General features: G+C 44.7%; 1 protein-coding gene across 3 annotated transcripts; it reads right to left on the bottom strand.

Annotated features, from left to right (window-relative positions):
• Positions 1-8,667: 8,667 nt before the first annotated feature.
• On the bottom strand, positions 8,668-24,719 carry hmbox1a (homeobox containing 1a). 3 transcript variants are annotated; one of them, XM_076300334.1, is made up of 10 exons: positions 24,521-24,719; positions 18,061-18,705; positions 16,703-16,788; positions 15,230-15,340; positions 13,345-13,501; positions 12,966-13,048; positions 12,376-12,471; positions 11,777-11,895; positions 11,309-11,365; positions 8,668-9,229 (listed from the first exon to the last, which is right to left on the bottom strand). In XM_076300334.1, exons 2-10 carry the CDS (start codon positions 18,702-18,704, stop codon positions 8,795-8,797), a joined length of 1,788 nt encoding a protein of 595 aa, XP_076156449.1. In that variant the 5' UTR covers position 18,705; positions 24,521-24,719; the 3' UTR covers positions 8,668-8,794. The 3 variants fall into 3 exon arrangements, with proteins under 3 accessions (XP_076156449.1, XP_076156451.1, XP_076156450.1); XM_076300336.1 differs by having other exon boundaries at positions 8,668-8,947; XM_076300335.1 differs by having other exon boundaries at positions 11,777-11,892.
• Between the last annotated feature and the right edge of the window lie 1,605 nt (positions 24,720-26,324).

Genomic DNA, 26,324 nt, shown 5'->3' with positions numbered 1-26,324 from the left:
GGGAGCGGATCGGAACCTGGTCCTGGTCCTGGCCCGTCCCCGTCCCCGGTGTCGGCTGGCTGGCCGTCTGGGTTGTGTGTGGACCGTGAGTGGTGATCTCAGGGAGCTGTGATGTCCGAGAGGTTGTGCAGAAAGGTGCCTGTTGTGACGGGTGACTCTGCCATCACTGCACGTGTGAAGGTGCGAATGCGGCCGTGAGGAGAGCGGATCACCGTTTATTTGTGAGAAACAGAAGAAGTGATTTGCACGGTGATGAGGTTAAGTGGAGACAGATGGACAAATGTTATCATAGTTTTTAGAAAATGGACAAAGGGGTGAATCCCGTATAAGAGAAAAGAAATAGAATATATAAATATATATAAATATTGCACAAGAGAGAATCCTGTCCTTTGGATTGGAATTGTGGGAGATGTAGTTTTTTTGGTGTTGTGCCATTGGGACAGGTGGGTTATCAGTACTGCAAGAGGACTACAGAAAAATGCTGCTCACCCTGAGAATATCACCTCTGCATGTGTGTGTAACATGTCATGCTCATGACCCTCATTCAGTGGTTGTGATATGGGAGTGTGTGTGTGTGTGTGTGTTTGTGTGTGTGTGTTGTGTTCACCACCATTTTTGTTTGGAAGTGTCCTTCTGCATGTAGAGACCTAGTCAAACATGTTTTGAATTGAAAAAGAAGAGAAAACAGACGTGTTTGAGGTTTCAGACATTTTAAAGCTTGTTCTATGTTATTGCAATGCATCTGATTTCTGACGGATTGTTAACCTGAGGCCTCTACAGGCAAATCCCTATCGGTTCAGATGCTCAGCTGTTGGACAGAGAACCCTGAGTTACCACAGTAGCTTGGTGGTCCTATGAAGGGTTCGACTCACAGGCCTGCAGTCTCCGTCTGAACCAGAGTGGTGTAGTGGAGGAAATGCAACCAAGTGGGAACTTCTATTTGTTTCAAACATGTGGCCTAGTCTTCCACCATATGAGGAGCTTTCGTTGGAATCACATTCCATTCAGAGCGTTCACGAGAAAGCTCAATGTGGACCAACAAACTGACTCAGCAACTGGCAAAATCCCAATTTGGTTTTGTTTTTTGTTCTTTGTTCTTGTCTATTTTTGTTGTTCCTTAACACTGATGCTCATTCCATTGAAACAAAGGCACATTATTGGAAAAGATGAAGGAAAAAAACGGCTTTTGTGCTCCAAGTGCAAGGACTTGCTTAGTAAAATTCCATTACTTTATTTGTTTTTAATGATTTTGGGATTTATGATGCAATATGAAAACTTTACTAAAATATATTTTAATGATTGTATTTGAACAGATGTATGAAAAATGAAAAGCCCCTGTACTGATGTCATTTGCACATGATTTGTTGTTTAGCATGATTCCAATTAATGGCATTTTTTAGCAAAAAATTAATACGGACTGTTATATAATTGTTTCATGCTGTGATTTGAGGAAAAGTAGAGCTATTCTCCTTTTAAAATGTCAGAAAAAAAGAAATCTTCAGATGTGTGTCCAAGTTTCTGATGCATGTAAACTTCTCTATTTTATTTATTTCCCCATTTGCTGATGTCAGTGTCAGCTGTTCTGTTCTTTTGATGGTGTTGCCTGTTGTCTCTCCAGCTCTGGTAGATAATTCCTTTACTCCACACACACACACACACACACACACACACACACACACACACACAGCCTCAACAGACTAACAGGACTGAAGGTAGATACACTAGTTTAGGAGCAGGAGAGACATGTTTTGATGTTTTGATAGAAGCAGATAGTCGGCCATTGTTCTATGTTGTTGGTGGTTGTCTAGGTATTCTGTGCTCAGAGGATAATTGAGTGCGGTATGTGGTAGCATCACGTTTGAGTTGAATGTGCCTCGCTCATCCAGAGCTGAACAAACGCACAAACAGCCTCTGGTCTACTGAGATCTCACACGATGGGCAGAGCCCAGTCTAAATCTTGAGCTTTTGCTTTATGACAGTTTGTTTCCATTTCGTGCATCACAAAAAGAAAAAACAAACAGAAGTGTTCATCTGCACTTAAAACTCAGATCTGGTTTGGAACTCATTCTTAGTTCCAGTATGGTGGTGCCTTTTGAAATACTTTTTATTTTTATTTTATCTTATTTTTTTTTGTATTATTATGTTTCCAAAATCCTCCTTGGACTCACACACTACCCGCTGTCCTGTGCAGTAATCCCCGGGGACCAGTCTTTCCTGTCCTGTGCAGTAACTCCGAGGGTCCGGCCGTCCCTTTGCCCTGCGGTCAGGCGGTGGTTTGGTCCCTCAGTGCTTTAGTAGCTAACCCGGTGCTCTGTAAGGTGTAATGGCCACCCATGCCGTGCTGTCTCTCTGGCCTTTACACTCTCACGTTACCTCAGAGGACCCTTACAGTGAGAGCCCAGCCGCCTCCTGTAGGCTAGCAGCAGGACACGGCCATGTCTTATACTACAGACAGTACTGACACACACACTCACTCACTGCTGACAAATCTCCACACACACACACACACATTAACTGACTGACTAACACGCAGTGATTTCTTTGATGTTACATTGACAGAGGTTAGTCGATACTGTGCTCCACACTTCTCCAGGAAGCTGATACTACAGCCATACACATACAGTGACCCCAGCCCCCTCCCCTACGCTTGCATGGAGAAGTGCAATTTGCCCTCCTCATGTGCATCTTTGACCTGTTACACTGCTGTCTAACAGTGCGGACAAGTTCACAGTGAAAGAAAAATGTACAGTACTGTGTTGACTATATCATGACCTGTAAACCCCCATACACACACACACAGGACCAGAGCAATATCAATATCAAAAGCAAGCACAGAAGTGGCCTTTCCCAAATCGGTTCCATTCCAGCGACTCCAGCTGCACCATCTGGGCTCTGCGCCGCTACGTCAGAGGCTGTGTTCCTTCACCGTGGAGACGACTGGCGACAGGCCACGAGGGTTCCAATAAAAGGATAATAGAAGGACGGAAAGGAAGGATTTTTTTTCTTGCTCTTTGCACAACTAGTCTGACGGGAGCCTTTAACTCAGACACTGACTCTCACACGGACTGCACTCTAACCCTGACACCTGTCTATCTGTCACTCGGTGTGATGTGACGTGACGTGACGTGGGGGTCGTCTTGCGTCGCGTCCCCCTGGCCTCTCTTTATCTCTGACCAGCGCGCCACTCCCTCGCTGCCCTGGCCCTGGGTCCCAATACCAGATCAATAATCACTTCAAGTTGTCCGATCACGTGCTGCAAATGTGTTTGGTGTGTATTTTTGGGTGTTTTATGTGAGTGTGTATGTGCGTGTTTTTTTTTTTTTTTTTTTCTCCCCCAATGTACAGTCGTATACGAAGACTCGAATCCTGAGCACAAGTGTTTGATTTTTAATTTAATTATTTGTAATTCTACGCTGATATCCAAAGAATAATCATGTATAATAATTCATTTATAATTTTCTTTTATATTGACTGTACAATAATCTCTCTGTAAAGGAAAATAAAGAAGTGCATTGATTTACAAATCATTATTGGTGTGCCATGTGAATTCTTTGAAATAGTTCAAGGTGTTCCTGAAGTCTCTCAGGCTGGATTGTGGGGGTTTGAGTCAGCAACACGCCACCCTCAGCACACCCCATAAGCTGCCTCCACCCTCCCAGGACTGGTATGGCCCCCCCCCTGTCGGAAAACTTACCAGCCAGCACAGGTAAGGCCTGCCTTTGTGTGTGTGTTGTGTGAGGAAGAGAGAGCATACACTACTCACAGAAAGTTAGGGATATCTGACTTGGGTGAAATGTAATATTTCAGTACAGAAAGTACTGAAACATTGAACTGTTGGACATGCACATTCAAAAGTTTAGAGAAGGTCACAAGTTCACCTGTAAAGGTTATAGTGGATTTTAGGTTCATCCTGAAATTTCACCCGAAAGCCGAATATCCCTGACTTTTTGTGAGTAGTGTATGTGTGTCAATGCGTTTTGCACTGTATTGCTGCTGTGGAGTCTTTGTGGATTGTTGGCCATAATGCATATAACCATGAACACGTGCACACGAAGAAATGAATATATATTTTAAATCACCCATCATCATTAGGTGACTTAATGGTAATGATAATGTAGTTTATGGATCTGTTTACATAGATTGTTCTGAATTTGCAATGGATGAATGGAAACATTTATTTAGAAAAAAAAAGTGACTCAGACGTCGTTGTTCAGTCTTTATTCTTTAGAAGATACGATACTAAAATAAACACAAGTTTTAAAAAAAAGATTTGAAAATAAACAAAGAAAGAAAAAAGTAACAAAGCCATATAGATCTTATACTACAAAGTAATTACAGAACAGTCTACTGTCCAAAAAAGGCACTAAATTCTGAAATAGGAGAAGATACAGGACTTAACTATTTCAAATTGATACAACAATTGTTTTTATCCATTTCACCTCATAGAACATCTGTTAATATATTTAATATATTCACATATTCAACAAGGGGTAGGAAACCAAGACGGCTGCGTTCTGTACCCCCGTGCGGTCAATGGCAAACTACCTCCTTCAGGGTCAGAGAGGGGAGATCTCTTCGGGGAGGAACCTCGTGGAACCATTGCAAGCACTCGGATGTTGCTTATCAGGAGCCTTCGGGACTATCTGCTCAGAAGCCGTGTTCTTCATTGACTTACGCCTAGAAACGTTATTGTGTGTAGCCTATATGCGCACAAGCAGTGACCAACAGCGTCCAGGAAGAGTAACAAGTGATTTATGTTTCCAAAGACCTTGGCTACCTACCCGTGCACTATGAACTGTGCATGGCGCACATGCACTTAACTCTCCGTATTTTAAGTGGCATTAGCAAGCGAGCTGATGTGCCTACACTGTTTATACTTAATTACAGCCTATACAAGTTCCACAGGGTTAGTAATGTCTCATGATTGAAGGGAGAGTGAAATAGATAGTATTATATAATGGTAAGATTAGCTCCAGCACCGCAACCTCGGCGAGGGGGACGTTTGTTTGTTTGTTTGTTTTGGACACAGCTGTCTGAGGACTAGCTACAATGCAGTCTAGAAGGGCTCTGAAATGTATTATTCTACTCATACCAAAAAGTCCCAAAACAGGTGAATTTACCATTGAGAGAGTACACTCGGGGAAACGCAAAAAGGCAGATTGTGCATACATGATAATAAAAACAATACAAAACAGATAAACATGAAAACAATAAAAACATGATTATTTTAAAGAACAGTTTGAAACTGGAAATGTGTTTCAAACACATAAAGCATTTCTTGACAAAATAATAACAAAGGTTCATTTGATGCTATACATTTCTGCTTGGCAGAATTTGCACAAAGAAATAAATCAAAACATATATAATATTTCTGTCTCTTGATTTCCTATATAGTCTCTTGAGTTACACTTGATATAGAAGTAAGCATTAGTTTAGCGGATACTGATAGCAGAGCATTGCAGGGGTCTGGCTTGGCTCTGAGGAAAGGACATGGTGCACTCACACACCAGCTTAACCATCATTCAATAGATACTGAGGAAAGAGAAAGGGGGTAGATTTCTTTTAAAAAAAAGCTTATCTAGTCATTTTCCGTTCACATTGAAAGCAGCGTCCTAAGGGTCAAGGGTCACACACAGCACAGTGGGTGGTTCTGAGTGACCACAACCGGGCCTGTCCCCGTCTGTCTCATGCCATCAGACAGACCTACACTCGTACATTCCCAGTGGGCATGCTCGGTTTGACCCGTCCTGACAGTGCCCTCTTGCAGAACACTGAGCTATGGAGCAAACCACATATGTATGAAAAGAGGGCGATCCGGGGGTTGGTGAACCCGACATTCTCTCTCCAGATCTGGTCTACTGATTTGTACTCTGGCTCTTAACACACCTGCCTGTGATCCTAACACACCTCTGCATGGTTTGGAAAGATAGATGGATGAAACCAAGTGCAGCAGAAATAAAATAACATAACATTCTCTTTGGCTTGACCTCATACATGATCCATTATAAGGTTCTCTTTTCAGAAACCTTCTCATTCCCGGAAAAAAAAAAAATTTTATGACGGGGAAAGTGGATTTCAATTAGGGACCTAACGTGATGGTTTAATGCAGAACTCTTTCCTGGCAATAGGATTCTTGCACAAGAAGTTTATTAGACCACAAAATCCCATTGGCTCCCTATCGCGGCACTGATGCTGCCATATTACAGCAATGTGGTCTGGGCTTGTAGTCTAAAGATTGTTGAGAAGACAGCTGTCCACAGTTGACAGCTTTCTGAACAGCCAATCAGTGAGTTGTGGCGAAGTACCGATCTAATACATTTTTATGCTGTGTTCCAGAAAACACGTTAGTCGGATATTTCCTAGTTGGAATCTCCCAATTTCTTTTCCAGACAAATTCGATAAGTCAAGAATTACCACCTCCTACTGGAAAGAAAGTACAATGAAACACTACTCTAAGTCGGATTTCCCACTTCTAAACTCAGGGTAAGTCGATCTACCCAAACTTCAAAGTCCTACCTCCGACTTACGAGTTGTCTGGAATGCACCGATAGTTCCTATGTAGGACGTTCAGACCTCAATCAACACACTGGTGTATGAGGTCTGATAACAGCAGCTTATAAGGTCCCTACACCACGTTTGCTGCCATTCCTCTGAACTAGCACCTTATGACAACAAACTAAGAACTAATGTCCGATTTCCGACAGACTCTCCTACCAAGGGATGTGCACTCTCATCGTGAGACTGGAGGGTCTATTTGTACTTTTGTACTAAAGTGACAATCTTGGTGGGGAAGGGGGGGGGGGTATAAAAACAATAAATAATCCCATACAGTATGTTGCCATAATCTCTTTGCCGATCACAAAAAGATAAATAAGAAAAGGCTACAATAAGAGTTTAGTGTGCCAAATACGTTATTTAACACAATGAGCAAAATGTGTGGACACGTTCATGCGTTCATCTTCAGCCTGTCTGATCGCTTGTTTAACCCAAGAGAGTGGCGTAGCACATGATTTGCGAACCCTCATCATTTCACCCTCTCTCTGGCCCATTCCATGGAATCATACACATAATCACTTTGGGTAGAGCCAGACACTGGTGACCAGTTAACATCACAAACACACACACACTCACTCTCTCTGTCCCTCTTGCATGCATGCACACACACAAGCACACACACAAACACACACACACTCACTCTCTCTGTCCCTCTTGCATGCATGCACACACACAAGCACACACACAAACACACACACACTCACTCTCTCTGTCCCTCTTGCATGCATGCACACACACAAGCACACACACAAACACACACGCACACCGCTTTCGTGTCCCTCGTCACATGGTCTTCTCCATCACCTGATTGTCAGGAAGTTGATTTTCTCCCAACTGCACTTTGAGTGCGAGAAAGAAGCACCTTAAAACAACTCACACCACCTTAAAATCACTCATACCATCTTGAAATTGCTCAAACTGCATTAGGATTGCTCATGCTACCTTAAAATCTCATTCTCCTTGAACATCTCATCCCGCCTTAAAAGCTCTCATACTGTCTTATTTCACCCAAGTCCCACTGGTTAGACCACTGTTAGCATCACATTATTTGCAACTGAGGAGTATGACCTAGTCAACATTTGTACTGATAATAGGTTAATCTACAGCAGCTTCAGAGAATATATTATTGTACATGACTCTGTGAGGTTATCTGTCGTGTGAGGAGTTTCACTGTCTAAGAACTTTGAAAAAAGCTAGGACAAAAAAAATCCCAAAGAGTTAAAACTGTTCTTCAGTGTGGTACTGAGAGGATGAACCTTAAATAGTGGAAGAACCTGTCATGTCTGAACAAAGTACAATTGCTTTGATCCTGCGGACAATCTGATTTCCAGTTTGCTTCTTGATGATCCATACCCCTTGGCATCTGAGAGAAGGGCGGGGGCATAGATACAGGCAGCAGGAGTGGGGCATCTTTGCTACTGCCGGTTAGCACAGAAAGAGTTCCTCTTGGAGGAAGGTAGACTGAAACAGAAAAACAGCTGAGAGATACTGGAGTCGGGTGGTGGGGTGGGTGTGGGGCAGTTGTTGATTTGTCTGGGGCAAGTGTACCAAACAGAAAAGGCATAGGCAACATGACGTCATGCCCCAGAGGAAATTAACAGGCTCTGAGATTATTAGAATATTCTGATTTTAGTTACACACAGACAAGAGCATATATGTTTCTGTTTCACAGACACTGAAAACTGCCGAGGATGCCTATTCACACCTCTGTCTATAGGGGGCATCATATCACAATATTGGCTGTAAGAGGAGGATATTTTTTTTGGGTGGTGTGGGGGGGGGGGGGGGGGGGTGTAAATGTCGAAAATGGCGGTGAGTCTCTACTTTAATCCTTATATCTGTTTTTGTTTGTTATCATTTTTTTTTTTGGTCGTTGACGTCACCAACACGACAGAACGCACCAACCTTCCACCTACTGTTGGGCACGTCACACTTTGACAAACACACACTCCGTCTCCTACACACAAGGTCTCCTCCTCCTCCACCTCTGTCTCTACTCCCTCTCACCCCCACCTCAAACCCCACCCACCCTTGGCCCGCTCGGCAGCATACACTCCAGGGGCAAGGGTGTGTGTGTGTGTGTGTGTTTAAGGGGTGTGTGTGTGTGTGTTTAAGGGGGGGGGGGGTTCTGTGTGTGTGTGTGTGTGTGTGTGTGTGTGTGTGTGTGTGTCGTGGGGTGGGGTGTCTGTAGGACGGGACGGCACAGGTGGCGGGTGGTGGGTGGCGTCGTGGCGGTGACTCAGTCGTCGTCCAGCACCTCGGTCTTGATGTGGCTGGCGCCCGCGGTGGCCTGCTGAGCGAGGGCCAGGATGGTGTGGTTGACTGCGGCCATCTCCACTGCTAGCGTGATCGGGTCCTGGTGCTCGCCGCCGTGGCCTGCCGGCCCGTCCTCCTGAAGGGGGGAGGGAGACCAGGAGACAGCGGTCAGTCTGGAGGCCTCAGACGACGCCTGCTGCTGCTGCTGCTGAGGTTGAGGTTGCTGCTGCTGTGGTTGCTGCTGCTGCTGCTGTTGTTGTTGCTGCTGTTGTTGTTGTTGTTGTTGCTGTTGCCCCTGCTGCCCTGCCAAGAATCGCCCCAAGGGGGCGCCACCAGCAGCTGCCCCCCTCTGAGCTGCCAGGCCCACCCTGCCCGGACTGGGCCAGGGGGAGAGCCAGCTGGGCAGCAGAGTGGGGACCTACAACCGCAAGAGGGGTGGGGGTGGGGGAGGGGGTAGGGGTGGGGAGGTTTTTAGTGTCACACTTGGGGCAAAAGAAGGAACGAGAATCCACAACCCGCTTGCTCTCCAGGATTTATCTGTTTTTTTATTTTATTTTATTTTATTTTATTTTTTCACCAGCCTGGTGAAAACGTTCTATGGAGCTCAGAGCATGGACTGGGTGCTGAGACTCGTGCCTTTTTTTGCTGTAATCAGCTTGTTCTCCAGCGGGTTTAACTGGATATAACATGGGACAGGCATGCACTCTTCTCCTACCCAACACTTCGGCCCTGATCTACTAGCATCACAGAAATAGTGAGTGCCGATTTACATGCTGTAATGGTCTGCTCCAGGGATGGAAATTAGACAAGGCCAATTGCTGCTCAAATATGGAAGTGGCTGTTTTCAGACACAAAGTAATACTTTAATATTCCAGCCAGTGGCTGGTAGATGTACACATTTCCTACATGTCATTTCCACCCCTGCTTTGCACATTTATTTGGTAAACATCTTGTAAAAGATAACGGAAAGTACAGGGAAAAAGTATACTGTACAAGAAAAATGTTCTGGGCACTTATAGGCATGGGTTAGCAGTGTTGTACTGTGTATATATACATCAGCCATGACCACTTTGGACAACAAAAATTGATGAACTGAAAATAGACTGAAAAAGGACAATTAATGCATCATCCTTGGAATATGTTAGTTTCAAGCAGATAGTAAATATGCTGTTAGATGCAAAACTGGCAGTTACAAGACCAAAGACTCTATCTATCTGAATCTATTTCTTAGGAAGTTAATGTGGTGAGAAGAGAATATGGCAAGCCAGAGAAGCAACAAATGCCAACAGTGTTCTGCCCAATCCTCCAAAAAAATATATACGTACAGTATATAGTGAATATGAAGTGACTATAAACTAAGCATATATATGTTTTGCTTGAGAAATTGGCAGAATCCCCACATTCCCTGAAATGAAATGAATTAATTCGCTTCTTCTCTGGATTTCTCTGAAGTCACAAAATGCATATTTATGAGAGCAAATCAGTAAGAACAGACTAGAGGTGTTAGTTTGTTCATCAGAAAGACAGCCTTTCTGTGTTTCCTGCTAGAAAATATGCTCTGTGGAATGTCTAGTCAGTGCACATTTTGGCCCATGCATTTGTTTGTTGTTATAAATGTAACTGCAATCCATACACACACACACACACACACACACACACTTAAACCGTGAGCAGATCAGGGCCTTTCGTGTTGCCTATTTTCGCACTCTTTCAAATGCAGTGCGTTCACTGTACAATTAAAGCAGCGCTCTTGGCATGGAGGTGTGAAATGCACGTAGAGGATAGAAAGAGGAATTAAAACAGCCAGGGTTTTTATTTCATGCACTCAGCTCTTGGTCACCAACACTGGATGCAAGAAGATAAAGTAAGAGTGATTCTCAGAGGAAAACAAAGTGAGGAGAAGACCAAAACTGAAAGGAAACCAAGGATGTTGTCAATTTGATTCAGAATTCTAGAAAAATCCTCCAGAATCGATGGTGGCTTAATCTATAGTGGAAATGTTTTAATTAAATAAAATGATTTTAATTTATGTGAATCAGAACTGACTGGATTCTGTGGTAAAGAAACAACCAGTGATGTGCCACCAATGGCAGCAGAGGTCATTTAGCTCTTACCATGACTAGCTAAGATTTATAATTAAACAGTTCATCAAATTCCTATCCATCTTGTTCAAATAGGCCAAATCAAATTGACATCATCCCTGTTGAAGTAACCCAGTGGTGTGTTGTCACTGCCCACAAAGGTATACTAATGCTTAGCAAAGAAAGCATCTCCTTGCTAAAGAGAATATAAATGGTAATGGTGCAGATTATCCTAATTGCAAAAGATTATAAATGGTGCATACTTCTGGTTGTGTTAATCTGATGTAAATATGCATGGTGCACAGTTTGGGTTATGTTAATCTGATGAGATTTTTTTGGGGTTGTGTTAATCTGGTGAGATTATTTTGTTGTTTTGTTTTTTTGGTTGGGTTAATCTGGTGAGAATCTTAGCATACCTGAGTGGGAGATGACAGGCCACCTCTGCTGAAGCCAAACGCTCTGGCCACTGCTCTCTTATCCAGATAAAAAGACCACACGACAAGTCAGCGCCATCGCCACAGGCGCGCACACATGGCTCACTTCACATAAACGCTCCCAGGATTTCAAATTAGCGTATGCTCATGACTCCACACCAAAAGAGCAGTATGTGGCAGTATTGTTTGTAAATGGTTGCAGATTATCCCACAAGTCTAAAAGGCATCATTAAAAAAAGTGCAGTGATCCAGTGCAGTGTATTTTATGCATTTTTATTTGTTTGGCCAGATGAAAAAAAATGCCATCAACAGAAAGAAGACAAATGTTCTTTGATGCACTGAATACATATTACCATACACAGCAATCGTTTGCCCTCGGGGAACTCTCCATACTGCACCCTCTAAGTCAAATAAGTAAGCAAAAGAATACAGAAGTGAAGTGAGTCTTACCCCTCCTAGAGTTTGATCCGAGGCCACCTGCTCTGGGTAGTCGCCGCCGTCAATGTCATCGCTGTTGGAGTGACCGCCAGGACTCTGGACGTCGATCCCATGCGTCTCCAGGATTGCTGCTTCTTCGAAAAAACACAGGCCTCGCCATAACATATCTGAGCACTGGGCAGCGGGTCGAGCTCACACTGCCCCCCTTACGAAAAAGAACTATAGGAATCTTATAGAAAACATAGGAATATAGGACAAGATTATATAATTATAGGAATCTTATAGGAATATAGGACAAGATTATATAATTATGGGAATCTTATAGGAAACACAGGAATATAGGACAAGATTATATAATTATAGGAATCTTTGGGACAAGATGTTATGGTAATCTTACAGTATATACATTAAATACTCTAAATATTATAGGAATCTTATAGTATTTGGGAACTGTAGAAGTCCTATAAGATGTAGTATATGTGCTATAAGAACATTAAAGAGGGCAAGCATGTTGTATTATACACTAATATAGAACTCCTAAGTATTGCCATCATTCTTTTTTAGCAAGGGTCAAAGACGGATCTCTCTCCCCAGGGGGACTTCAACTTTACCTATGTTGGCTCTTCGCTTGATCTCCTTCCGCCGGTTGGCGAACCAGTTGTAAACTTTGAGGGATGTGACCCTCTCGAGGTCCGACAGCTTCTTCCCTGAGAGGAAGAGGAAGGAGAGGAAGAGACACGGCCTTAGTGCTGAGCCTGTAGACCTGCCTGCGCATGTAAAGTCTCTTTCTCGCCTAGACTGGACTGGTCATCTACCGGTATTACTCCCTCTATTCTAAGAATAAAAGTGTCTCTTTAATCCTACTATCATTTATATCATTTTGCACATCCTTTATTTTAAAATAGAGAATGACGGAGTATCATTATTTTGAATAACTATTCATTCTGCTTTTGGTTCTTTGCTTGGGCATTCAGTCTACATGTGGCGCATTTTGCGACTGTCACCACCCAACTGTGCATTGTCGCTGTATCCTGTGTCATGTTGTGCAATGTTAAATAGGCTTGGATGTTGATTGGCCACTGTGTTATATCTAAAATTGAATTCTAAGATTTTCAATGGCAGTATGTTCTTTAAATGGATGAGCTTCTTATTTTGGGTGAAAATGGTAGTGTGTGTTAAAATGGCTGAGTGAGAATCTCACCTGGCTTCTGGATGACTGCGTTGCAGGCGTTGGCGATCTCCTCCCTTTTGGCCTCATCGGGGTACTGATTATCATTGAAGTAGCTGCAGGAGAAGAACAGGCGTGGAACACAGGTGAGCTTCTAGACATTTCCATCCAGGACGGCTCTCCCTCCAAGACACCAGGCTTCTGCATGTCCAGTGCTGCTGCCTTTATGTCAAATTTACCTTTGCGTCTTTGCGTCTCTAAGGTCTTTGGTCATCGAAATGATTGGGGTGTGGTGCTTTCTCACTCTCAAACCTCCAAGGCTGTGAGTCTCACCTGTCCCAGCCTGCCAGGTGCTCTGCTTGTCAGTCTTACCTGTCTATCCCTGCCAGGTGCTCTGCTGTGAGTCTCTCACCTCTCCATCACTGCCAGACACTCTTTCCTCCACGTGAAGCGACTGCCCCGGCGGAGACGGAAACTGCCAGGGGTGGAGCCTAAGGGAGGCGGAGTCTGTCGCCACTCCACAATGTCCTCCAAGGCCAGAGGGGCGGGGCGCATGTTCAGAGTGGCACCTGGGGGGGGGGGTCAGACACATATTGTGATGAGTAAAAAGAAAACGCACGCTCACACAAATACACATCATGGTGCAACATATGGCTTCAGTCCTTTAGTCCAGTTCAACAAACACACAGCACATTTTTTTCAGAATTACACTTGAACACACACACACACACACACGGCAGGCTATGAAAGGGGGTCTACTCTACTATGTGTCCTTTGATAAGTGCATTGGGCTGTGAGGAGGAAGGGGGGGCGGGGTGAGGGGGTGTTGCTCATTAGCACTCAAACTCACTGGCGCTAACTGGCGAAATACCCTTTATCCAGCCAGGGCAGCAACAACTTAATAGTCTGTCAGCTGGACAGAAGCCAGGCTGCAGACGGGGGTTGAGTTCTACCCCAAGGAAACAACCTAAAGAGGCAGACCCAGACTTGCCAGAGCCACCTGGACCCTAATCTTTCTCACCTCAGTAGGGTAAACAGACAGACAGGCAGGTAGACAGTCAGTCAGTTAGGCAGACAGACAGGTCTACCTCTGGGCAGCTCAGATGAGGACCATGATGCAGCATAACGCCTCATCTCATCCTCGGGCGGACTCCAGGGGTCACCTCCCACGCGTCACCACGCCACGCCCCAACACAATCACATCAATCACCGCTACGCTTAGACAACCTCCTGCCCCGTTACCAAGACTCCTTTTATGTCTGTCGGCTGCTTGAACGCTCGCCAAATCCCTACTGGCCTGGGCTCCCGGCTCTAACGGGGTGACATTGATCAGCCTGCGCATCAGGCACGTTTTAACCATAAGTGGGGAAAGTCTCCGCAGAGCCAAGGTCGCCAATCCCTCACAGGCTCACCACTGCAGTGGCTTACACAGGAAGTTCAGGAGAAAGCCAAAAAAAAAATGGGGACTAAGGACTACGCTATCTACGCATGCTAAGACATTTATGTCGGCTAAACGGGCCGCCCTAGTAAATTAAATCTGACTAACTCACATGATGACTGAAAAACACAAACACACACACTCACACACAGAAAAACACATGAATATGAGCTTAATGGAATGATATATTTAATAAAAAATAAATCTGCTGTGTAACGCAATGCAGATACAGGGATACTTTATATGATATTTTATATCATTTACATAGTGACCTTTGGTCAGTGGCCTGTTATACATACATTTGGCCAGTTTTTTTTTTTTACATCCATTTTAAAGCTGAGAGTTCACCACACCCCCATCCAGTCACTGCAATGCACAGCCCTCCAGTCTGGCATGAGAAAAAAAAAGAGAATAACTAGGCAAGAATTCCTATTCATGTCCTCAGTACACATCCATGTGTAAGGCAGGAGGAGCAGGAGCAGAAACTGCACCTCCCCTATGCTCGTCACAGCCCACCAGGGGGCACTGTCCTCCTACAGAGGCAACAGGAAATGGCGCAGCACTGTGGTGGCCAGAGGCTGATTACAGGTGAAGGCACAGCACAGACAGAGACAAGGACACTGGAGCATGGGGTTGGGACGAGAGCTTTTAATCACGGATTTACTGCTTAATTGGCTGATTGATTGATTGATTGGGCAATTGATCATTATCTAATAATGGATCGATCGAGTCGAACAGCTGAAGAGGGGCTGCCCAGATGGGAGCAGGGTGCTGTTGCCGTAGCGATGGGGGTGGTGGAGTTGTTGTTGTTGTTGTTGTTGTTGTTGCTGCTGCTGTAGTTGTTGTTGTTGGGCATTACCAGGCGTAGTCTTCTCTAGCTGGTACCAGCGGAAGAAGGCGCGTTTCTTCTGTTCGCTGAGATCAGAGCCCTGTTGCAGCAGCCAGTGGGAGATACGACTCTGACTGATACCTACAGCATGGGAAGGGTGAGGAGGGGTAGAGACGGAGAGAGGGATGAAGAGAGGGATTGGGGGGGGGAGAGAGAGGGAGGGAGAGAGAGAAAAAGAAAGGGATAAAGGAGATAATGAGTCGGATGGGGGGAGATGTGGAAGAGATAGGAGAGTAGGAGAAGAAAGGAGAACAGGGAAAAAACGAGTGGGAACAAAAGAAGGAGATCAACATGAGGGAGAGAGAAAGGGGAAATGACATGGGGTAAAAAAGGAGGGCTCTATGGCAGTAAAGACAACTAAAAGTGAACGCGGGTTCCCCGGCTAAACGAACTAGACACCCAAACAGTGATAGCATTTGTTCCATTTCAACACATAGGCGTGGGACTGTGATGGGTAATGTCCACAGTGTCCGTTCACACACGTTAGAGCCAGAGCTGTTTCTACTGTAGCACATTCGAAACTGAGCTGGAGAAAGGGGTGAGGTGAATCAGTCTGTGGGTGTAGTGGTGAAGCAGTGAGTCTGTGGGTGTAGTAGTGAAGCAGTGAGTCTGTGAGTGAAGCAGTGAGTCTGTGGGTGTAGTAGTGAAGCAGTGAATCTGTGAGTTAGTAGTGAAGCAGTGAGTCTGTGAGTGAAGAGGTGAGTCTGTGGTGCAGTGGTGAAGCAGTGAATCTGTGGGTGTAGTAGTGAAACAGTGAGTCTGTGAGTGTAGTAGTGAGTTTGTTGGTGTAGTAGTGAGTTTGTTGGTGTAGTAGTGAAACATTGAGGCTGTGTGAAGCAGTGAGTCAGTGGGTGGAGCAGAGAGTCTGTGGGTGAAGCAGTAAGTGTGTGTGTGAGAGAAGCAGTGAGTGTGGGACTGTGGGTGGATAGAGGGGTGGTGTGTGAGGCAGTGAGAGCAGCCTACCTGTGGGTGGATAGAGGGGTGGTGTGTGAGGCAGTGAGAGCAGCCTACCTGTGGGTGGATAGAGGGGTGGTGTGTGAGGCAGTGAGAGCAGCCTACCTGTGGGTGGATAGAGCGGGTGTGTGTGAGGCAGTGAGAGCAGCCTACCTGTGGGTGGATAGAGGGGTGGTGTGTGAGGCAGTGAGAGCAGCCTACCTGTGGGTGGATAGAGGGGTGGTGTGTGAGGCAGTGAGAGCAGCCTACCTGTGGGTGGATAGAGGGGTGGTGTGTGAGGCAGTGAGAGCAGCCTACCTGTGGGTGGATAGAGCGGGTGTGTGTGAGGCAGTGAGAGCAGCCTACCTGTGGGTGGATAGAGGGGTGGTGTGTGAGGCAGTGAGAGCAGCCTACCTGTGGGTGGATAGAGGGGTGGTGTGTGAGGCAGTGAGAGCAGCCTACCTGTGGGTGGATAGAGGGGTGGTGTGTGAGGCAGTGAGAGCAGCCTACCTGTGACCTGAGCCACCACTGCCTGAGAGATACGCCGGTTCCCCAGGAAGGCTTTAATTTCCTCCTTTATTATGGCACTGTCCCGTCTGTGGATCCAACACACACACACACACACACACATACACACAGTATTACATGCGAGTCATCCATGGGTTAGATGATTCAGAATATTTCTTTTCTCAGTTTATGCTCAGTCCTGGAACATTTGAGAGAAACTGGAAGTAAAAAAAAAAAAAAAACCAGCATGAAAGTGTCAGTGTGAAATTGTCGCTCACTCCCACTGAGTATAACACTTGCCTGCTAACGTCTCCAACACAAACACGGACACACACTGTACTGGTGAACGGCACACCTGGTTCAGTTTATGGCCCAGTGTTTTAACCTGCGAGCCGACATGCTCCAACAGGAAGTCGCGCTGCTGATGAAAGCATTCAGTCCAGTCCTCCCCATCTGCTTGGCCTATCACCGTGCTGCTCCCTCCACACCCTCCCTCTGTCTGAACAGCATTAGCGTACGCTAGCCAACGTACACTATATACAGAGCTAGACCAGAAAAGCAACTGATCTGGAAAACACCAACTCATTCTTAAGAGCAATCCTCTGTTTATTTGTGGCGTGTGTGTGTGTGTGTGTGTGCGTGTGTTGTGTGTTCATTTAATTTATGTTATCAGTGTAATGCCTATGACCTAAAAGCACCTTAACAGGTTACTTTAACACACAAACACAATGTCCAAGGACTGTGTTCTCAGTCTCAATCTGATACTAACATACTCTTCATGGAATGAAACACCCTCTCATTCAAACGTCCATAAGTTCATTCACTGTACACAATCCACAGAAACTCTGCATGTAGTATTCCCATTACATAGGCTACTCATCAAACGCATGGTCTAGTGATGCCTCCATAGTCCCATTATTCCACTGACCTGAATCTGAGCACTTTCAATAAGAAACAAGATATCAGGCTTTAATCCACCAGACATGACCCCAGCTCTTCTCTGTAAGACAGCTGCCCTTCGGCCTATCAGGTATCAAGAGCTGATGGCGTATATGTGTGTGTGTGTGTGTGTTTTATAATAAGGGAATCTGAAACACTGAAGCACATACTAAGCTCCTCATATGATAACTTGCTAAGTGCTATCTGCTTACATTCCACAAAAAAAGAGAATAAATAATTTGCAAGCACCAGCTAGGTGAGGAGAATCAGATTGTTGTCCAAAAGTTTGCTTCTTTTGCATCTACTACTACCTGTCCCAGCAAGGGAGTTAAACGTTTTGCACATACTGTAATTGGTGGCAACAGTCACTCTATAGACTATTGTGTTGTATCGGACCGGCTATGTCCAGCAGTGGAACTGACCTCATTAGTTCCTCCACCTTGTCTTCGATGTCCAGCTCGTCCTCCGTAGGCTCGTACCCGTAGGGCCGCGGGGGGGCGCTGGTGACGGGGTAGCGGGGCGGCGAGAGCTTACCGTTGGGCATGACGGCCAGGGCGTCCCCGCGCCCGTTCTGGGCCGAGGTAGGCACGGGCATCGGGGTTGGCATGGAGGGCGGGGGCAGGGAGAGTGGCAGTGCCATGGGAGGGGGCGAGGTGTCGTAGTTGTTGGCTGAGGAGGGTGAGAGAGCGGAGCCCCGATAGGCCGTCTGGGTTGCCGTGGAGGTCGTGGAGGTGGCCGCGGCGATGGCGGCTGAGGCGTTACAGTTGGACGAGGCGAGGGGGCTGGAGGTTTTGGCGGTGGAGGAGGAGGCGGTAATGCTGCTGTTGCTGTTGCCGGCGGCGACGGCGAGGCTGTTGGCGAGCGCCGGCGCGCCGTTGTTGGTGGGCGGGGCGGACAAGGAAGGGGCCGGGCGGCGGCCGAACTTGTCCGAGTGCTCGCGGTCGAGCCGCTCCAGGGTGTCCAGCGCGTGCAGGATCTCCGGCTTGGTCATGCCCGTGCGACGCAGCCGTTGGAGCAGGTCGATCTGCTCGATGGTGTACCGAGGCTCGTCTGTGTAATGAGACATTCTGGACAGAGAGAGAGAAAGAGAGAGAGAGAGAGAGAGAGAGAGAGAAAGATGGAAAGGGACAGGGGGGTGTAGAGAGAGAGAGAGATAGAGGTGGAAAGGGACAGGGGGATGTAGAGAGAGAGAGAGAGATAGACAGGGGGAGGTAGGAAGAGAGAAGAAGGGATGGAAGGAGAGGGGGAGAAGAGAAAGGGAAACGTGAGTGTGAGAACAAGAAAGAGAAGGAAAGAGAATGTAAAGGGATGGAGAGATATGGAGAAAACAGACCGAGAAAAAGAGAGAAATAAAGAGTAAGATAGAAAAACAGAAAAGTGGAGGATGGTGAATAAAGAGTGAATGAAATGGAGAGGGAGAAAGAAGACAGACAGAGAAAGTGAGAGACAGAAACACAAAAATGCAAAATGTTTATTTTTAGAAAACTTGTCAAACTGTCTGTCAAGTTACAGTATACAAGAACATTTTTCTGTATCTGACGAGTAGAAGGTTAGGGTTCCTATCTGTCCATGCATCCTGTCCAGTCGTGCTCTGATTAAGACCTGGGCATAGAGGTCTGACTCAACGCCACATGACTCCAACAAGGGAAAACACAGATCAAACAAACCACAACAAACTCACTGCCCTTAACCAGAGCAACACAGAGAGGCGATCTTTGTTAGCTCTAGATCAGAATATTGTTGTTATGTTCTTGAACTGATGACAGATAGCAGAACAGAAAAAAATCTGAACTTCTCTCTCATGTAAGAACGTAACACGTTCAGAGAAGCATTGACCTTATAAAACTACTGATGATGTGGCTGTTGTTAAATCAACGACAAGTCCATTTCTGTGTCTCACAGAAAGTAAGGCGTAGTCTTTCATCTAATGTTGCATACAAGAGTATAGCTGATTTGTGATGTTGGTGAGATTGTAAATGTAGTGTTGACATCCCCTGCATTCAGTGAGACTAGATTGTTACAATGAACTTGCCATTTATTTGACCGCTTGAAATCATGTGAACAAAGACGTATGTGTGTAGAGTGCACTTGTTGACATAAACTGCATCTTTGAAGTTCTGCACATGAACTATAGTGGTCTCCCTAAAGGGGGTTTAACCACATATGGATTTTATTTGTATGTTTGCTGCTCACCATACAGTTTAATCTGACTGATTTAACTGTGAGTTCTAGGTTGTCAGTAGCCTGACGTTGTCATACTCAAATTCTAGTCAGAATATGAACTTCCCGACCTCAAATGTTGTGGGCGGGACTAAGTTCGGCTGGCACCCAGGCTAGGTTGTCAGCTTAACTCTCTCTGCTTTGGATGCCGAGAGTCAAAGGTGGGACGTTAAGTTCCCTTCAGGCATAACAACAAAACACATCATCCTTCTGTCAGAGACAGGAGCCTATGCGTGCTTCTTTCTACCATGAGCACCTTCAACCATTCTACTGCCCTAGATGCCCTCCACCTGACCCTCGGTTGCCCTCACCTAAAAATATACCCCTCTGTTCCTTCTCCAAGTCCCAGGTGGAGACCTACCTCACTGAGGTAAAAACTGGTATTCAGCTAACCTCCTCCCCTTTGAATTAATACATCGAATTCATGTTTACCTTACTCAAGAGCGGGTGTCTATTTCACATCTGTTGTGAATATAGATATTTTCTGTGCGTGTGTGTGAGGGTGTGTCGACCATTTCCACTCCTTTGATCGCTTTCCATTGCGCAAAAGTAGGACAGATCTACTGTAGCCGGGCTGGAGAGAGTGATGTGGCACACAGACAGCCTATTACATATCACAACAGTCTACCATGACAACAGATCCTTTGCTCACGGCGTTCCCGCCGTCGTATGACATATAGTATGAAAGCATGCACTGGCTGCCTTGCCTTCATCACTCTCTCACACACTGCAGATAGCACACACACACACACACACACACACACACACACACACACACACACACACACAAGGGTCCTTCATCCCACACACAATCACATCTGCCCACGGCCTGCGGCTCCTCGGAGATTTATCGGCCTCTCTCCAACCACCCGGCTCTAACAGCATCCACCCTGGGCTCCACCCACCACCACCTCCACCCTCCACCACCACGACCAAAACCACCATCACCACCACCACAATATCGCCAGTTATCAGAGAACTTCAGCAGGCTTTTTTAAGCACAGCGGCAGAACAATCTGGCTTAGTCAGGGGTGGGAGGGAGTGTGTGTGGGTGTGTGGGGGGGGGGGGGGGGGGTGGCAGATGAGATGGGATGGGGTGAAATGGTGGTAATGGCTGGCTTAAAGGAGATAAAAAAAAGCCAAGAATTATTTCTATCTAAGACAGCCGACTGAGAACAGGCTCGCTTTTTTTAATCTCCTTCTCCTGTGCTGCTTTGTTATGTAGACAGTGAACGAGAAGATGAGTCATCTAAGTCGGCTGTAGGGTCTTATGCGCTGTGCTGTGCTGTGCACGCAAAAATTTACAAAATGTGCCATGGGGAAGAGCGCACCGTAAACCAGGAAGACGTCAGCCCTGTAGGCTGTGCTACCACCAAGGCATATTATGTCTTGCAGTTATGTCTGATAAAAGTTTAAGATTGAGTTAGGAGCCATCACTTTTGTTAGTGATGTGAAACTGGAGTAGAGTTCATTACATACGATAATAAGCAGGCAAATTGCTTTTCTTTTTGGGCTTAATTGTTGTCTGCCTTAAACAGCATAGACCAGATTTAGTCTTTCAAAATCTTCAAAAGAAATAGTCTGCTTATTTTAACAAGAGAACACACACTCAAAATGCTTTTTAACAAAATCGAAATCTAACTGCAAAAATACATAGGCCTAATGTTGATCATCACAAACAAACACACACAAACTGATATCCTGAGACTCAGAGCAAACTATTGAGTTTTATACAGGCAGAAGATATATTCAGTGTCCCTGTACATCATCACTGCATTTGTCACTCTTTGTTATGTGCCATATTTGCCTGCTCTTATTTTAAAGTGACATATTTAAGCCTATGTGTCAGGACACCAGCAGTGACCGTAGATGTGCAACAAACAGCAACATGGTGTGGTTACTGAAATGATGCCTTTCCATCTTTAGCCACTTTTCCTACAGGTGTGCATATTTTTAGCTTGCCAGCGGTGGTGAAAAACATAGCCTTGCACTTGAATTCCTCCAGTGTCAGATGCAGCAACAACAAGGCTAAGCAGCATCTGTGGCCACAGTCCATGTTGCCAGACCACCTGGACTAAAAAAAAAAACCCTCTCTTTGTTCTTCTTCTGTTGGTGTTTGAGAGCCCTTTTCAGTAGCTTGTGAATGTAAAGCTTAAGGTATAGGCTACTAATGCACACTGACAGCAATTCTGATATAATATAAGACTGAGCAACCAGGGCGAATGGAATTTGTGAAGTAAAAAAAAAAGCAGCTCTGGCGTATTAAATTAGAAAAAAGAAAAAGGGGGGGGGGGGGTGGATAAATATGTCACATCTGTTCCATCTTTTATAACAAGTCTCACTCTACAGCTGTTCCCCATATAATGTCAAGCACCTGGACAGGAGCAGTTTAGCTCTGCTGACAAGCGCTCCTCAGGTTTATTCATGCACCTTTGCTCAGCAGAATCTCCGCTGAAAGATTTCCGTTCACACCAGCCTGCAGTATGGCCGCAGGCCTTTGAAGTTCAGTGAATAGATGCCTCCCAATCCTTAGGCTCTGAGCTGGATGAAGTCTGCCCTCACGGAGAGATGATTACTATCCTCTGTGTTTTTTAATGCTACATTTCAATGACATCAAAACTTCCATTTCCTATCTTGGTTATTGGTCAACAATTTCTTTAAATCTGCATATATTCTGATTAATACATGCACTGCTAAATAAGCTGACTACTTTTAGTATGTGAAGTCCGGATAGGATATTCATTTTTGAACACAGGGTGAAGTCTGCCCTCACGGAGAGATGATTACTATCCTCTGTGTTTTTTAATGCTACATTTCAATGACATCAAAACTTCCATTTCCTATCTTGGTTATTGGTCAACCATTTCTTTAAATCTGCATATATTCTGATTAATACATGCACTGCTAAATAAGCTGACTACTTTTAGTATGTGAAGTCCAGATAGGATATTCATTTTTGAACACAGGGAGGAGTGCTTCAGCCTGATTCATTTAACCCATTGTCTATGGACACAACCAGGGCACAACTTTAAAGTGTGTGTGTTTGGGGGTGGGGTCATGTAAACCATATGTATTTTTCTATGGTTATCATCAGTGCATGAACAGGGAGAGGGGAAGGGTAACCTGGCGTGGTTCAGCTCAAATGCGTCTAAGAATAAGGGTTGGGAGTAATTCTAATTTAACAAGATTCACTGCCATACAACTAGGCTACACAATGACCTTCGTGATGCTCACTATACGCATAATCTTCTGATTCTGAATACATTGTTTTTTTAGTTTATATCAGCAGCCTAGAATAGCCAGTCGAAATGGTAATCATGTTGCAATTGTAATACGTTCTGAACATAGCTACAACTGACTCAAAGTTGAGTCCATTCACAAATTGTGTCAAATTGTATCAAAATAGATATCTCAAGAACCAAAGCGCATGCCACAATGTTTTGTCACATAATTCAAAATGCAGTCTTATAAAAAGCCTACGTCTGCGCAGTAATGTCAAAGTCTTTGTTACACAAGTTTTGAAAAGAACGCACAATCTGAAAAGTTGTGCAGCGTGCCTTGGACTTGAAATAGAACTTCACGCAGTGGGCTGTGGCTGCCTCTGCCGCCATTGGCACTTGGCAGAGACGACAACATTGGGTAGTTCTCTTAAGTAACGTTAGGGGTTATAAATAGCAGTCCCGCCAACACAAGTACTTCTGCTTGCCTAACTAGTAAAACCCTCGCGAGGATGTGATACGGTTAGGTGTTGACTTTTAGGTTTAAGAGATAGCTTTTTCCGTAACTAGAAGTTTAACTTAGAATTCACTAGCTAGCAAACAATAGCTAGGAAGGTAAATTAGCCTCACCTAGCTCACTAGCCAGCTAATCTTGCAACATATTCGAGCTAGCATTATACGACTGATGATTTTTTTTTTCATGATTGCATTGCAGCTACCCAGTCAATGATGTCTTGCAAGACACGCTACATGTTATGAAGGATGCCAAATCAAATGTAAAGTAACGCCCGTATAACAAATCACGTTGCACTTCGCTGTCTCTAAATTATACAATTTGATAGCTAGCTCGCTAGCTGATGTAATGGCTTTACAGTAACTAACGTATATCTAACGTTAACGTTACTGATGCCGACCTACCATTATGTGACAGTTCACTTTCCGTTAGCAAGGTAGGAACTTTGCTAACTAGCTAGCTAACTGTCGCATTACCGAACGACTGTGCTTTGAACTGACACAAACTTTTACTCGACTCCAATCATATATGAAGCTTGCTTTAATCTCAATCAGAATGCATAGTTAATGTGCAATTGTCTGTATGTAACGGGTCCATGTCAGAGGCATTTGCTGGCGCGTTAGCAACGTACATTGGCTAACCACCGTCAGTGATACTTCAAGCTAACGCCAAATCACAATTCTGTATAGCGTGCTAGCGACAAAGCTAGTCATAACAATATTTTGTAAACTCTTGACAGCGTTGACAGAGTATCGGAGTGCATGCGATGCGTGAACAATTACAAGCAGCGCTTGTTAGCGGTGTAAACAGACAATGGACAAGGGTCTGGTTTGCAAGACAGAGGTCAAAGCAAAATAATAGCCAGACTTGTTTGCAGAGCCCTTCTTGCTCACTTCATAATTTGAGCTGGCGTTAACGTTATAGTCTTACCTTGATCTGTGAATCTTGGGCCTCTGTCCACCACAGCATTTAATTACTGGGCAATGTATTGGTCCTACTGTAACTGTTTCCCCTGATTCCCGACACAAATATGCACCGGGGATTTTGTTTGCTTAGCTCGCCCTCGCTGTCCTCCTAAATTGATTTCATTTCGATGCGAGACAGATTTGCCTTTGTCTGACAGACAGAAGCCATATTGATATTAACAGTAGGCACTATGCGGTTTCATGGGAGTCGTAGTTCCCTTGGCATGAAGAACCGGGAGGAATGATGAGTATGAAGCGACTAGCAAACCCTGAGCAAAGCCGTCCGTCAGTCTACTTCTTCACCTCTGATTTGTATGTTTTCTTGCTGAAACGACATTTGCTCTGATGACATTATAGAAGGTTATTGTTGCGATATTATCGGTCAATAAATAGCCTAGTATGAGAAAACATTCAATGGGCGATAGTACAGTTGATAAGTCATATTAGAGGCCAGTTTTGTAACGTTGTATTAACCTAAGTCTTAGACAAATTTTGGCACACGTCTGACACGAGCACAGGGGACGAGTAATGATTTCCTCTTCATTGTGTAAGCAATCACAGTCAGAAGTAGGCTATTGCCTGGTCATAAAGTGTCTGGAGTGGCAACTGACGCTCCTAGCCTGCGCTGAAAACTTTAGGGAACGATTTCCTAAATCATTTTGGAATGACATGGGTGCCCTCTAGTGATCGCTGATAACATAAACTGTCTACAGTCTGTACATTTAATTGTTACATAATATGGGTGTGGCAGTTAGACGTGTGACATAGCCTATAGCTACTTCCAAAGCAAACTAAGACACAATAGAGAGTGGGACTCCCAATTATACAAATAATGTTCATTGTCTAAATGAAGACAGTGTCTCATTAAGACTCAGCAAGAGACAGATTGTTTTGGTTATATTCAGAAGGAGGAGGAGTTTTGAACATGTGCTCACTTAAAAAGCAAGCATCAAAGAGTCATAAGGAGAGCCTCTGGTAAAATTAGACACAAAAGTTTTTTTTGCAAAGTTCTGAAAAACTCACTATAGGCCTACCATACCATTGATTCAGGCAATAGCCTACATTTGAGCATTTCTTCTTGTTCAGGAGTAGCCTACAGAATGGGCATTAAACGGAGCAAGCAAGGTTATTCAATTTATTATCTGGTGCAGTGTGACCTGTCGGGATGTAGCAGGAGGTTGATTTGGCTAATATTGAAACTAAAAGCAGAGGCACATGCTATGCCTGGTGCTGTTGTCATGACACAGAGTTAAACAACTTTAAAGGAGAATAGGGAAGACAAAAATCCCCACTAAAACAGGGGTTAATCTTGAAATCATCATGCATTGCTTTGACTTCATAGGTACAATATATGTGTCCCATACAGCTCAAGAGCCAGTGATGAGTCTCGAAGATCACGTCTGTTGCAGTGTCCAAACCAGCAGATTCATAGGGGGCCATAAGTCATGTTGCTATTACAAAAGAAATTCATTGTCCAGCTTCCAGTCACAGCTGTCTGCACAGACTCTGGTTAAAAAGATCAAAAAAGGATAAATCCTTGGCTCTTGGGTTGTGGCAGTTAACAGTGAAACAGCGCTTTTTATGTCTCCAAATCCTTACATCCTTTGTTGAAGAGTTACTGTGTATAATGTTAGTCATGGATACAGCGTTTTTACATGTTGGAGAACAAAAATGTATTGTGCATGAATACATTAACAGATTACTTTATCAATCCAAAATACAAATCTGATCAATAAGCTATTACATTGAGTGTAAGGGAGGGAACAATG

The sequence above is a fragment of the Alosa pseudoharengus genome, unplaced genomic scaffold (genome assembly GCF_046254945.1).
Source record: "Alosa pseudoharengus isolate Yale_2024_CS ecotype anadromous, Long Island Sound unplaced genomic scaffold, YU_APseudo_1.1 YU_APseudo_1.1_scf_22, whole genome shotgun sequence".
In the NCBI taxonomy this organism is placed as follows: domain Eukaryota; kingdom Metazoa; phylum Chordata; class Actinopteri; order Clupeiformes; family Clupeidae; genus Alosa; species Alosa pseudoharengus.
The sequence above is the reverse complement of the archived record's forward strand: the minus strand, read 5'-3'. Positions and strand labels throughout refer to the sequence as shown.